The sequence below is a fragment of the Myripristis murdjan genome, chromosome 21 (genome assembly GCF_902150065.1).
Source record: "Myripristis murdjan chromosome 21, fMyrMur1.1, whole genome shotgun sequence".
NCBI lineage: Eukaryota > Metazoa > Chordata > Actinopteri > Holocentriformes > Holocentridae > Myripristis > Myripristis murdjan.
Genome location: NC_044000.1, coordinates 17,011,642 through 17,027,645, shown reverse-complemented (window position 1 = coordinate 17,027,645; position 16,004 = coordinate 17,011,642). Strand labels below are relative to the sequence as shown.

Here is a 16,004-nt window from a genome sequence, read left to right as displayed (position 1 = left end):
TCCTTTTCTCCTCACTGACACCTTTTATGCACAATGGGTCCAGCTCCTCCATCCTGCTAACTGACTAACATATCTGCAATAATGACGAAATCTGTCTTGTGAGTAGCGTATCACTCCTCAGATGCTTAGTTGCATGCAACCTTTCTTAACTTGACAGCTTAGCCCAGGTGGCACGGTTTTACCGTTCCTAAAAGCAAAGTACCGTGTAATGTATTTTGGTTTAAAACTATAATGGAACTGGACTACATATAATGTACGCATTTCATCATGTCACCTTAACTCATAATGAGCCACCAGAGACGTTTATGAAGGCCTCAACTGGCCCATGGGCCACATTTTGAGAATACCCACTCCAAACTATAACTCGGTGGAAATCTATGAACATGTATATGTGTAGGTGTGTGTATGCTTACTGCAGGTGGTGCCTCTAATTGCACTTGTGAGGGTCTCCAATGCGTACAGTTGACGTCAGCAGAGGGGAAAGTTACATGTATTGATCTGAGAGTGGGGGCTGGATCTCATTAAGGCTTTCCCCACAAAACATCCTCTTCTCAGTTTTCCTCCAAAGCGGAGGCCCAGCTGAGCTCACTAAGCTCTTTTCCCTGTGCCTACTGTGCTTCCTCAGGAGTCCCTGGGGAGGATGTATATTTTCTACAGCAACCCACAGACACGTGACTGAAACTCCCTGCACAAGACATGCTGCACAGGCAATGATGCAGCATAATGCTGTCAGGCCAGTTGACACTTAAATTAACAAAAGATTAAAAAAAAAAAAAAAAAAAAAAAAAGTACATGCATTGCCTGGCAAAATGTTAAAAGAACTTAGAGACACTTGTTTTCCGAGACATCGGCAAAATTCAACCAGTATTATTTTAAGTCACTTGTTGAAAAATAACCTGTTTGGCTTGCTTTCCATTGTGATCACAAAAAGCCACTGTGTTTTCATGGACAAATCAGTCTTACACTAACAAAGGAAATGAGAAATGACCTTTAATGGATCAGTCCTCAGTAATGACTGGGTCTCTGCAAAATGGATATATAGAGAGAAATGTATCTGATGTTTACACTTTTCCTTATATACAGACCACATATTTATGACAGTGACAAAGACTGATCTGAACTGAATAAAGAGAAGAACTGTAACCCTGACAGCATCGGTGAACCATACACCTGCCTCCGTGCTTGACATACCCGGGATCAGGACCACCCACTGGTACTTCACTGCACCATTTAGCAAACATTGTTCAGTCATAACCACAACAGCTGCAGCACTCAGAGACTAATACCCAATTAAATTCTTCATGTAGCGCTGACTCTCTCAATTTATTACTGACTATCTTGCATGTAAAAATAAAGTGAATCTATTGGACAAAGACCTCGTTTGTTGCTATCTTGTTAGCTTCCTCTCTAGCTACTAACTGCCTAAACTGAGCACATTAAAAGAGATGAATAGGAGAGTAAGCGTCAATAGATAGCCTATTGCTTTCAGATTACCTTGGCTTTAAGATTAGGGGGTGTTTGGGAAATAAAAAGCTGAACCCCTCTGCCCCTTGAAGACCTTATTATCTGAGGCAAGTAGGCGACAGACGATAAAGGGACAATGAAGAAAGGGCTTGGAAGGGTTAACTGTCTGCCTCATCAAGCAGCCGACCCGCTTCGAAGTGCTTCAAACGGGCCTCATTTCCCAAACCAACTGCCTTTTCTCTCTTCAGAGTGAGAGCCATCTCCCATGGATACAAGCTGGGCTCCCACACAGCGTACCAGAGCATGCCACATGTTTAGTGGAGCACCAAGCCTCCGCCTGTCCCTCATGAAATATTCATCAGCCCGTACCAACGGAAAAGCTGTGATGTCAGAGATTCCAGTGCAGTGTCCTGTTTCTGCATGGCCACGGTGACACAGCAGCCAAATGAACTGAGGGGAGAGTTGGGAGGGTTTGGGTGTGTGTCTGTGTGTTTGTGTGTGTGTGTGTGTGTATCTGTGTGAAGGGGTTGGGGGGGGGCAGCTTCAAATGGCTAACGGCAAGGGTTTAGATTTAAGCTCTCTCCCTGTAAGCTGTGCTGAAGGAAAAGCGTATCTAATTTATTGTTTACTATGCCTCTGCAAGGCTTTTGTTACTTTTTTACAGTGTGTGTTACCAAGGAATACAACCACACACATAAACCATTTTAAAGATTTTCTGAGAAAATGGCTTTGAACGCCAACTGACTCTCAATACTTCTGAGTAGATCCATTTGTTTAAAAAAATAAATAAATAATATAGTAAATACTGAAGATGGCATCTTGAGTGTAACAGTTTTAAGGCATGTTTTTATTTGAAACTTTGAGCACAGTTGCTGACTGAATATTTGTTGTTTTTCTATTTCCAGACAGGCCCTGCTCCCTCATGTCTGCCTGTCTGTCTGTTTTTTTGTGTTGCAGAAACTGTCTCAAAAGGGCAGCGCACTGGCAGAAGCCTGAAGCAACCCAAAATACAATTCACTTAATATTACCTCTGCTGTGCTGTTACAGTCATTCAAAGCACTGCAATCCCTTAAAATTAATCTTAGACATAGCTATTTTGGTTGTATAACTGTGCAAAAACATCGGCACAACTGCGTATCAGGATATTTTCCACAGCACCTTGTATCTATGTATCTGGATATGTATCTCCATGTTAGTGCACTGTGTTAAGTGCTTTGTGCTAATTCTGTTTTAATAAATTGAAATGGAAATGGAACTGAACTGCTTGTAGTCAGTTTGTTATCTGTTTTATCATATAATATGCTGGTGCAGTAGGTTGTATTTTAAGCTCTTTTATACATTATCAGTCAATTCTATCGAGTAGTGTCATGTATCAGGATACAAATCATATCGTGACGTATCATATGTATCGTGATATGTACTGTATTGCAGCATTCTTGCCAATACCCTCTACTGGGCCAAGGTCTTACCTGCCGGCTGTCGCGCTGGGATGAGGAAGAGGAGGAGGCGCTCTTGTGAGTTGGAGTGGAGGTCTTGTTGACAGGCGTGGAGCTTCTCTCCTCAGAGCTCATGGTGCGGCCGTGGGGGCCTCGTTGGTAGTGTTGGTGGTGAGACATGGCAGATCCCTGGGGCTCCCGATGGCTCCGTGGTCCTCCCTCAGCAGCACTGGGCGCCGCAGGTTTGGAGCATCCTCTAAGGCAGCTCAGCAGCACACTTCCTGATGCTCAGTTGCTGCTCATCTGAAACAGAGGTTGGACAATAAACTGTTAATGTGATGTATCAGGATACTTCCTCTTATTATGCATTAACAATACAGTTGTGCCAGATATCGATATTTGAGTTTTCAACTTCACCTGCACAGATGCACAGCTGAGAGACTATGAGGCGTATTTTTTTCCCTGCATTTACATGTTTGAACTGGAACTGCTCTGTCATGTTCATGTTGCAGTCGCTGTGCATATTAAAACTCTGAAAAACATGACTGATTCCTGCTTATTCAAAAATTATTTTGCCTTTTGCCAGGGTGTTGTTTTTTCTTCAGTTTCAGATATTGTGATGTATCATAGCTGACTATCTCACAATATGTTGCATATCGCAGAATCTCCTGTAGAGTGATTGCATTGTTATCATGGGTAAATATCTTGATAGTATCATATCACCAGTTACCCAGTGACTCCCACACCTACTCAGAAACACAGCGGTCAGAAAGATTCGCTCTATAATCAATGTCACCTTCCTCTGTCCATCATGGTGTTGTTATCAATAGCACACACTAAGCCACACTATCAACAATCAAACACTGCTTATTCTAGTTCATCCCTTTGTGAGATGAGAGTTTGAGCCTCTTCCAGGCTTTCAAAACTATCCTCAACAACCTGGATATATTTCTATAAAACAGGCGGTAAGCTATCCTTTGAAGCACAGGTTGTTTAATACTTATCTCATTACAGTGTGCATCACTGAAAAAGCCTTTCATTATGTCTGCTATGAAATCTGTGGCACTGGGGATTAACCGACACACTCCATTCAGCAGAGGTATGCACTTTACCGAATGCATATTGTATGCACATCTCAAACCCAATCTAAATCTATTTTTGTTCACTGAGGCATACTGACATCAGGGTTCCCACTCTATGTCAAATATAAAATTCTCTGATGTTTCCATGACTTTGCATGATGAAAATGATGAATTTCCATGACATGAGTTTTTTTTTTTCCTTGAAGAAAATGTAAAGCGTTCTTAAGATTCAAAGGTCTTATTAAAATCTATATTCTTTTTATTCTACCAGGGAAGTGAAGTGATTTTTTTTGGCGTATAATCCAGGCTGAAAAAAACTGCATGACATTCCATGGCTTGTCCTAAGAATTTATTTAATTCCCTGACATTCCCTGTTTGGGACATACTTTCCAAAATGCATGATTTTCCAGAGATTCCATGACCAGTAGGAACTCTGTGACATTAGTCTCCAGCCAAATGAAAAACAGAAATAAGGGGAGACATACAAGATGGCTAATAATTCTCCTCCATTCAACCTTGTTTACAATCAGGCCCTGTTGTGTGGTGTCTCGACATGTCAATTTATGACTCCAGTCGCTATCTTCACTGCAGAAGATTGAGTTCATCCCACGGGATTGCGTTCGTAACATAAATCCTTGATCATCTAATTACCATAATGATAATGATGCCAATTGGGTGAGGATACCAAATCAATAGAGGCAGCATCCAAGGCTGTTCTTGTAGGGTCTGGGAAGCGGACCAGTGTACATCAGCTTAGACTAGCTTACACACAGATACTAGATAAGGATGTTTTGTTTCAGTTAATTTCAGTTCATATTTGCAGCATATTTCGCATAAATATGTCAGAATAAAACGTCTGGTTAACCTTCTGTTCCCGGAGCACTGGGGAATGCTCATTGCCATCATCAGTCACAGCACTATATAGCTCCAGACTGACTGCCACACTACTGCTTGTGAGCAGTGACATTGTGTGAGCTGTCACTGGGTCTCAGTACTGATGCAACACAGATTGCAGATTGCTAGTGGGAGACAGACAGATAAACAGGCTCTACTCAGGTTAATAAGACACAGCAGCCAGGCACCACAACTACACTTCCATATACTGTCTCAACATTTTTGCAAGTAGTAATTTAAGTAACCAGTGCAATTATGATAGTGTAAAATGGGAATACGTTATGTTAAAACAAATCTAACTGCTATTATTGACAGATATTGCTATTGGAATGGGAATGGTAATTTTTACATCATAATAACTGGAAAAAAAAAAAAAAAAAACATTAATGGAGAATCCCATTTATAGGCCAGGCCATCTCTGTAACACTACAACACTTGTATTCTGTCACACATTTTACCTTTGCCAGAAACTGCAGTTCTTGTGATTTTGACACTGCCATATTGGAATTCCAAGAATATTCTGATTAATCGTTCAGCCCAACAATAGGCTTGGTTACTACACAGGCATGACATGTAGCCTACAGGGTCCTTACCACTGTAAACATTTAGCCTCCCTGGACTTCACTTCAGCCTAGTCTCTGTTCATATGACCAGCTGACTCAGCAGTACCCTCCTGTTTTGACAAAAGGATGCATCTGTGAAGCTCTCACATGTTTTAGGGAACACACCCTGGAGTCCACAGTGCAGTTCCACACAATCTGGCATAGGCACTCTCAACACGCAACATCACCGCATACTCACACACTATAATCTATAATTCAGATCCTTTAACAACGTCATCATCCCTGCCTTAAGCCAACTAGGATCTATGCTAAGACAAGGCGCTAAGTCCATTCAGATTGTGTCTTCAACTTAGCCTATTTAATAGAGCGGCTCTCCTTGACCTAATAAGGAAACAGGCATGTGGAGTACCTTAAAGCATAAATTTTATGACCACAGCACTCCGCAGTAACAGTGACAGTTTCTATGGATTAGAAATGGAAACTCTGAGTAGTTTCAATGACATTTAGACAAAGGACATGAAATAAAAATATCAGTACATAAAGAGTATGGTAATAGAAATGTGTCAATAGATAAAAGCTTAAAAAATAAGGCCTTAGTGGTAGGATGAACTGATGCCAAAAAAAAACCATCCAGGACTTCCTCAGAATTATGCAACTTTCTTCTTACTCGTATAATGTTTAACGATTTTTGAATCAGGATCTAACTTCAGCATCAGCAGTTTCAACATCCTTATACCCATTCACATCTGCATCACAGTTCTGAAATATATATATTTTTTAAAAAAACTGAATTGGATCAAAATGAAAGAAGAACAGAACAAATTAGAAGGGTAGTAACACAAATGTAGTGCAAAAATGAGAGTTTAACCCACTACTAAACAGGTGACTTCTTGTTTACCTGTGAATTTCATGTAAATGCTAACTGCTGCTAAGTGTAAACACTACACGTGTTACGTAACAGTACACACTTTACAACCAGATATAACATAGTTCCATAGAAAACACTTAGCCCACAAGAGGAAAAAATGGCACTGAGAGCATTCATCCCTAAATTAAGTAGAGGACTAGGCCCATGAAGATGAGATCTATTTTCACTGCGGTTGATGTGCAGGGCAGAGAGACTCTATGCAATGCCAGTTTGCATGCTGGAGAATGAGCGCCCAGGACTTGATTAGTCATGAGCTTAATCTTCTAAATCCAGTCACTGTGATTATGGTCCTCTAAGCAGAAGGACAAGACTGGGCCCTGCCATGTGGACGGTAAAACAACATGCACTGTCCGCCTGGCCAAGGCTTCAACAACAATGTTGACAGCAGGACACTCACACAGCAAACCATATGTTTTCACTTGCTGTGACGTCACGCTTACATCATCACAACCTTGTGGTGGTTAAATGATAGCGTGCGTGCTGTGGAGTGGACTACATATGTCAGGACAGCAAGCCCTGGGCTAATTTGGACTAATTAGGTCTAATATCACAGTCACTCACTTTTAATATCAGATGAAGTGTTAAAAGTTAAAGTTATTTCAGACAGGAGAGGTTTTTGCTTCAACATCAACACTTACTGGGAGGAATTCAAGAGTCTAGTTGAGGCTTGTTTGGGTATGTAGGGGCCAAGCTGTGGTCTGAGCAGGGAGCATGAACTAAAATGTATGTTTTGACTCAGTTAGTCTCAAGAATTATTTCAGGTTCTAAAAATATATTGTACATTTTATCCCTTGTGGGGGGAGACGTGAAGGCGCAGAGCATGACCTATTGTTGTGGTTCACTTTAGTCTATAATGTTAGCTGTGGAGGTTTCAGGTTACACTCCAGTATTGGATGACTGATTATGTTTACATGTACACATGAACCAGATTATTGTGAGTAACCAGGTTAAGGCAGGAAATCGGATAACATATCGTCGTGTGTTGCATCACTATGATATTTTTTCTAGTCAAACTCCACTGGAATGGCTGTCAGCCTGGAAACTTTTAATATTCTGATTACAGAAAATACAGTCCAATGGACATGCAAAACAGGATACTGAATATACACGATCAGTCGTTTTAAAACTGAGGTCCAGGGAACACAACGTGTCCTTGAGAGGGTCACAGTGGGTCCCTCGTCAAAGGAGGGATACATTTAATTTGATTTAATTTAATTACCACTTAATTAAATTAAAGTTTGAACTACAAAGGAAACATATAAGGATGGCCGTTTTGATTGCAAATTACAGTGAACATTGTATTTATCATTGTTTAGCGGTGCCGAATTTTGATGAGGATCAGTATTTTATTCATTACACATACTACGTGCCAAGGATATGTGCCAAGTAGATACATCGAACAAGGGAAAAAAAGTTATAAGGGAAAAAGACATCATAAGTGACTACACTGTCAAGCTGTGGAACAAAAAGCCAAAGACAAAAAAACCAACAGACACTGATATACACATGCACAGACAAACTTTTATCTCTTGTTTGTTTCTTTATCTCTTTTTTTGGGATTCCTTTGGATAAATTCCTCTCAAATGGGTCTCCATGGTGTATTTCTGCATGTATTTTGGAAATGTACAGGTTTTAGAGTCTCTGCACTAGATCAAACATGTTAAAATTCGTATGAGTAATTTGCCATATCAATACTTTAAGTTACCGAAATACATTAGGAAATTCCAAAATTATGAGCAATCAATATTTTCCCATTAGTGCACCTTCTACTCAGTCAAAACATGTGTTGTATAGAGCGGCTGGTTCAAAAGTCGGAGATAAAACTGTGGCTGTGATGTTCCAAGTTGCATATGGCTAACTGGCTACTGACAAACATATTACTGGTCAAAGTGGAGCCTTCAGTTGCTAGAGGCAACAATGACACCACTATCTCAGTCTGATGAGAAGACTCTTCTCCAGACATTCTTTAAATGCCTCAGTTTGGGGGTAAAATGTCACAAAAGAAAATCGGGCTGACAACATTCATAACTCTACGAGGCACAGTTGCCTCGTTTTGCCATGCCATTACCTTCAAGTGCAGGCAATTCCTCAGAGCAGCAGACCCAGCGAGACACAAAGTACTGAAAGTCAAAAAGTAGGCTATGGGTTCACGATACAGTGAGGTAATAATTAGTTTAGGACTTTTGATAAATTAACTTATTGGTGTCAGACAATATCTTTCTGTTTGCACACTAGAGGATGCCAATAAATCAATATGGAGACAGTCCTTCAAGCAGCTGGCAGAAAGATGTAGACTGTTTACTCTGGTTGTCCTGAACACTGTCAGATTCAATAGATCCATAATGAAAATGGGATCATTAAATTCACCTAATGGGACAGACTTAATAATCCAAGACAGATAACCAAGGTCAAAAGAAACACAAAGCATGACAGCAATGACGCGGAGTTATTGACCAAGGAAAACGTATCCTCTTGAAAACAGGATGGGCAAAAATTTGTAAAAATGTAGACCTGGGCCTGCATTTTAGGCTGAGGTTGGTGAGTGTCAAGTGGATTTTTTATTGCAGACAATCCAGAAATTATCCATATAAAACTTTATGGTGAAAAGGACATTTTGTCCCTTCTGTTATATTTAAAAATCCACACCCATGACTTTTCCTGAGTTGCTAAACCAATCTGGGTGAACACTAAAAACAGGAAACAGTAACCTAGAGGATAGAGAAGTGGGTTTGTGACTGGAACATTGCTGGTCTGAATCCAATGACTGGCTTGGAAATCAGGGGAGAATGATGATGTTCTTTACCTCCCCAACAACTGCTGTCGAGATGCCCTTAAGCAAGGCACTGGAGCTTTATTAGCAGTAGCAGACTGTGGTTGAAGTGGGCAGTCATGATATGATGTGGTGTAAGATAAAAAATGACATCATGGTATTAGAGAATGTTATGTTATGGATAGTAGGATATATGATACGATGGAAGAGAGTCGGAGTAACTATATTTTGCACAGACAGAATCCATATTTACCAATAAAACTGAATTTCAGGCACATGTAGCCACTTCCTTTCTCTAATGCACTGCTTGACTATAGAGAGTCCTGTAAATAAAGTGGGCTACCCTCCAGTTAGTTTCCTCATAATACCACAGAAGTTCACTGGCTGTGCAACCCCACAACCATGAAATAATTCAACAAGCAAGCAAAGGCCTTTTATTTCCTTTCCCCATCTCTTTTGCTCACCCCCTCAGCTCAATCACTCACATAAAACAAGCTCAGCCTCATCTCAACATCATTTCATGCTCCAGAAATGCGACGGAAAGTAAAACCCAAAGGTTTTCCTAAATTCAGACCTAAACTGTCTAATCAGAGAGGAAGGAATTAATAAATAGACTGGTGCCCTTTATATTACAAAAAAATAGCATAAATATCATATTGGAATTCCGGCCAGACACACTATCAAAAGCAAGAGTTCACTGCACATTTTAAAGAATGCAAACCATATGTGCAGCATTACCAGGTTCATTGAATTGAACTCAGGAGACACTTGTCATTAAGTAGAGCTGCGTAAACAACGCTAATGATCTGGCACAGGCAAGGGAGGAAGACTTCATTTGTGATGATTCTTGTTATCAACATTAGTAGGGCATTTTTGCAGAGCCTCGTCCCTCTGAGAGATTATCACCAAGGCATTCCAGGAAAATTCCTGCGCTCTTTCATGTGGTAGTCAGGCGGTTCTTCGATCAGAGAGCAGTCCTTGGCTCAGGTGAAATGGAAATGCATGACTTGGCTCTCTCGTAATCAAGATACACGCATCAGCAGATTTTTGCCACCACTAAAGTTAAATGAATGGGAACAGGGATGAGGATTTTCTTTGCTTGCTAGACCATGGCTAGCACATTTAAAACCAGATGAGAACAAAACTGTTGTCCTTACCCAAAATAACCCTGCTGAACAAGTAGCCCGAATCCTTAAAGGGAAATGCTCATTTGTTGAATTGGGTTGTTTTCTCCACAAGGCACCTGTCACATGCTGCTGCTAACTCTTCGGTTCCAATGAGGAATGCTAGCAATGCTAAGAAGACATTTCACGGAAACTGCACATCATAAAAATATTTTGCCCCTAACTCACAAGTGTCCAGTTAAGGGGAATGCACAATTAAATTCAAACTGTAATGGTTTTCCTACTGAATTCCATTCCTGAATGAGCGTCATAAAAGTGTTGTTACTTGTAACTGAAGATCATGTGGTCTTAATATTTGTGACCTGATAAAGCTGTCCCATTAATTTGCACCTAAGCTACTTGTATAGTGATGTATTACAGTGTGCAATTAAGTATGCTGTGCATTTTTTCCTACTCTGTTTCAGAGCATAATGTAACCTGATAAAAATCCTTGCAGCATTACCACATTACCAGCAAGAATCTACTGTCCTCATATTAAAGCAGTGCACTACAAACAGTGGACAATGTCTTATGTAAGGTTAATGTTTACAACATTAAGTGCACAGGTCAGTGTGCTCATAAATGCAGCTTAGCCCAAAACCTGCAGGCCCCACAGGAGGCTATGGTGGATTTTTGACTCTTGTTTGGTTGGGTTAGGGGTGAAGATCACGGCAGACCTGACAAAAAGCTCAGCAAGTACAGAGGTTAGGGAATGGGCAAAAAAACAAACCCAGTTTTCTGTGTTCCAGATACCCTGTAGCTGCCTACTGACAGTGAATAAAGACTTGGCAGACACAACAACATTCTGATTATACGAATAACATTTGTGTTAGGAATGCCTTTTTGCTTTAAAGGAATATAATTCGCAGGATTGTGCAGGGTGGCACGGGGCAACCAGAAGGCCTGGGTTCAGCCACTTGTGATAGCAAACATCCAACCTGCTGAAGTGTCCTGGAGCAAGAGATGCTGAATCCCTAGCTGCTCCAGGGGCGCTGTTTGGTGGCTGATCCTGTGCTCTTGTCTCAATGAAGGGAGGCAAGTGAAAAGGCAAATTCACATTCAGGGATCAATAGAGAATTACAAAATAACTGTGGCTATCGTCTGTCCTGACTCAGGTCAAGGCAAGAAGACCAATGCAGAGTTGTGTACTGTACCTTAATTGTGTCTGTACTTTTATCAAAAAAAAAAAAAAAAAAGTCTGTACCTTTATTTATCTTATTGTATAATTTCAACCTTTAAATATTTTGGTTTTTCTTATCTTTTCCCTGTAAAGCACTTTAAATTACCTTCATGTATGATGAGGTGTGATATAAATAGAAGTTCAGTTGCCCACAGCTGTCTCTGTATTTCCTGCTGTATGAGATCTGAGAGGGGATAAGCAAAATAAACTTGAGATTGAGGTTCCAAGCAAACCCAATGTGACAAGCAGCTTAGCAAGACCCACAGCAAAACAATCGTGGGCTTTGATGTCGATGCAAGAGAATCATACATCAGTTCTTCTGTTCAGGTATTACTACTGCAGAGTTCACTGAGTTTAAATGTTCACTCAAAGCCAGTGCTTGACATGCCCTTGATCAGCCTGTTCATTTCACAGCCAGCGTACATCCCATCCACGGCTGATGCAGATGTTTCACACAAATGATAATCCACTCCACCACTCATCACCAATACCTAATACAATTGCACATGACTGTCGCGGTACCTTAGCAGGGCAGGGACGAGGTTCCCGATGGTAACGTTATCACGCAGCTGACATGTTCAAGCTGAACACAGTATCACATTATCGACCGGTGTTGTACACCAAGTTTGCTGATTGCCCCTTTATGTTGCATTATTAAAGTGGTCCAACAAGCAGGCTCTTGTACCAAGATCATATTACAGGGTCTTTGTGTCTGTTTGAGGACAACTGTTGTCTGAACTTACAACTGAGTAATAATGCATATCGATTGATGGAGTAGTGTTCGGACGGTTCAAACTAAGTGTACAATAGCCACTTAAAAAGATGTAGATCTTGTGTGACATCTGGAAGCAGGGAGCCTGACATTTCTTTAAAATAAGCCTATATATTTTTTGTACAACACTGAATGGAAAGAGCCAGGCAGTCCAGCATTTTTATGAAAAACTCAGAACACAAGGCCTGTTTGAAAGCAGTTAGACATATCTGCAACAGCACTGCAGAAGAAGTGTTTATGCATGCAAGTGTAAAAATTACAACAAGAGAACATGGACAAGTGACATGCTGGTGATTATAGAGAGCCAATCATTATTCATGCCAGGGAAAGTTATAGCTAAAGATGAGTCATAGCCCTAAATACACTGTATTAATTTGCTGCTGCCTGATTTGTACTGAACTTTGTGCTTGAGTGTTTCAACTAATTAAAGGAGAATGAGTAATCACATTGTCCGGCTCTATTACTTACTTCAGATATTAATCACATTTGGTAAGAAAGACAAGCTGAGCTCAATATTTGGAGTATTAAAAAAGAGGCTGGCCTCTGCGTATCTCCTCCACCTCTGGGACAAGGTACATCAGCTTTCATCTAAATGGGATGGGGACACCTTCAGAAACAGGGCTCTTCAGGCCAAGAAAAACATCAGAAAATCAACCCTGACTGTTGATCAGAGTAAAAATCTTTGCAAGAAAACACACCAATATCACGCCATAATGCATTCAGTTTTTCCAGTTCCCTCTGCTGTTCCTTAATTGATGTAATTCATGGCTATTTCCAACAACTGCAAAGTCACTGGCTGACCTTCAGTTGGGAAAAAAGAGGCAGAGTATCATTGTGGAGCATTCCTTGAAGGGATAGTTGGCTAACTTTCAATTAGTTGGTTTCTCAACACTGACAGCATGATGAGTGGAATATGGAGGCTTATGGATTGGAAACATGCTCATCAGGAATAACTGCATGTCGCTGAGGCAGCCTAATTATCAAATGTGACAGTAACAGATGCGCATCAAGCTAATCAATTAGAAAGGTGAAAATGTCAGTGACGCATTAATGCTGTCTATCATCAAAGTCAATGGCAGAGCTGGCTAGTTTAGCCTGCTAACTTACTCCACTGCTGCAACCCTGGTTTAGCTGGCAGGCTGGATTACTTAATAGCCCTGCTGCTGGATACTCCTGTCAGGCTGTGTGTGTGTGTGTGTATGTATGTGTGTGTGTGTGTGTATGTATGTGTGTGTGTGTGTGTGTGTGGAGGGTCATCTCATCCCTCTGGCAGACTAGCAACAGCTAGCTAAGTTAGCGGCGGCTAGATGGTCATGTCTGACTGGTCCTCGGTGATTCAGTGGGGATGCAAATACAAAAGGATGAGATGCTGGGGTCTGTGTTGGGGAAACTGAAATGAGTACCAACGCACTAGCTGCAGCTACATTTAAAATACCATCGACATGATAGGGTTTAGTTTTTTTTTTTCCCCCTATGACCAATGCCGGCTTTTGAGGTTGCCTTAAAAAAAGCTTATTGCCTTACCACAGATGCGGTGTAATGACCATGTCTTTACAATTCTTGGCGCAGGAAATAATTGAGGGGGTCTCCTTTGGCAAGGCAGAGATCCCCAGCTCTTCAAAGGCAGACGGCTTTCAGGAAGTCCACATCGAATATCATTTTTTTGGACAGGTTTAGTACGAAGACTAGAACATTAGGGAAAGTCATAAAAGTGCTGTGTTTGCCCGTTTCCTTGAATGCGGGCTGTGATGCTCAGCTCAGCTGCACTCCGGTCGCTCCTCCCTGCAGCAAGATTGGCTTTGAGCGGGAAGAAACCACCGGACTGGATCAAACTCAGAGGACACCGGATACTCACAAAACACGGCAAGGGACGCTCAAAATCCCCGGACTCGGAGTAGCCAATTAGGACCAGACTTAGGCCTGGGGAGTCCTCAGAAATCACCTAGGCACAGATGCAGCCAGAAGAGGGTTGAGCACAGACCCCAAACTCATAACATATCAGTGTCATCTGGGTTTTGTTGTTAAAGAGGAAATGTGTGTACTCATATCACTCTCTGTGCAGTGGATGGGATTACAGCATCATCAGGGACAATGAAATCTGTGGGCAAAACAGTCACCCACATGTTTTCCTTCACTGTGTAATGAAATATAGCAAATTAATTCCTGAAAATCTTATTTTTGCTGGGGACCCCAGAAACGTCCCTCAAAACCCCCGGAGGTTACTGCATTACACCCAGTTTAGGAACCCTGCCTCACTAGTAAGCCACAAATATGCACTATTGCCACCCTTGTGCTTATTTTGAAACAAATAAGACTTGGATGTACAGTGCACAAGTAAAGAAAACCAGGGGATACATATTCTCTGACATATCAAACATCCTGTATTATAATTTTAAGATTTTTGAGTAATTGCTCTGTCAGGATTCCTGGAACAACGGTGCAGCTGGAAAAGCCTAGAGCATATGGCCGGGCTATGCAAGGCTTCCCAAATATCTCAGTGATGTAAATATGAAGATTTTCTTGTCTTTGACCTACTTCTGAATTATAGAACTACACTGTACATAGGGAGTTAGAGGGGGTGAGAGTAAAAGTCATTAATATCAGCTAAATTATCTAATTAGGAGCATTAAACTACTGTAAAATTAATTTGACCCCCCTCAAGGACCCTAGGGGTATTCTTGCTTCTTTGAGTGAGTAGAGCACCTCTTACTGCATTAACATACATACATGCATACATGCATACATAAATACATACATGGATACAAATACAGCCTACATAGATACAAATGACTGCCATCTAGTGGCAGGTGACCTTACTGGTCATCAAATGCTCAGTCTGCAATTCCAGTTCTTCAGAAAAAACCCTTATCATCAGTTAAATAGACAAATTTGTCCCAACACTTTTAGCTGTAAGTTATTTAGGGCATTAATTGTCTCAGTGTGTAAGAAAATAAATTAGAATAAACCTGTTTGTAAAAGTAATGCTTTTATTAGGTTATTTGGTTAGATGGACTTCATTTTTTTTGTCTTATCAGGGTGATGTTTGTTTTCTGGCATGGTTTGGACCAGCCACCCAAAGGTACAGTCACTGCTAGTTGGCTCAAACCTTATAATTAAAATAAACAGCTTGGTGGCCTACATGATGGCAGTGGAGAAGGCACTCTCTGTTTAAGAAGCTCACATAAAAGCTCAGATAAAAGCATCTTGCTGCCCACTGTCACAGTGAAAGAAAAAACTCCCATCAAAAAAGAATACATTAGAGATGGAGGTAGCCACTCAGAACTGCTATTAGTTGTGACTGGAATTTGTGCAGCCCTCTATGATTCAGTCTATGATGAGAAATTGACTGCACATCAGGACAATTTCTAGAATCTTGCTGTAGTGGCATTTACTCCCACTGGCATTTACCGTATAGGCTATGTGCTTTTCATTCATTATATTAACACACTGATTACAAATTCTGCCAATTCAACTTCATCAATCTGCCAAAAGAAATGTATGTATTTAATCAGATCATTCACAATTTTTTTCATTAATACTTTTGTTAGAATAAATGTTTACATAATTCTGTTGTCAGATTTTTTTTTTTTTTTTTTACATTTTAGAATAAAAGGTCTGATCTTGAATTATACGCAATAACTAATGGGTAAAACAAATCTTGCTAAAAACACTGAATTTATTCATTGATTCAAATCATGATTTACAAACTCAAATAAATCAAAGCACAACACTGAAAAAAGTTCTGTTAATAA

At 40.6% G+C, this 16,004-nt stretch overlaps 1 protein-coding gene across 2 annotated transcripts in view; it reads right to left on the bottom strand.

The window, feature by feature from the left end:
• osbpl6 (oxysterol binding protein-like 6) overlaps nucleotides 1-14,043 on the bottom strand; it is a 45,670-nt gene extending 31,627 nt beyond the window's left edge. For both annotated transcript variants that reach the window (XM_030080148.1, XM_030080149.1), the window contains exons 1-2: nucleotides 13,777-14,043; nucleotides 2,934-3,203 (exon numbers count right to left, since the gene is read on the bottom strand). In XM_030080148.1, coding sequence (XP_029936008.1) covers nucleotides 2,934-3,080 — 147 coding nt within the window. In that variant the 5' untranslated portion in view covers nucleotides 3,081-3,203; nucleotides 13,777-14,043. The remainder of the gene's footprint in view (nucleotides 1-2,933; nucleotides 3,204-13,776) is intronic.
• Between the last annotated feature and the right edge of the window lie 1,961 nt (nucleotides 14,044-16,004).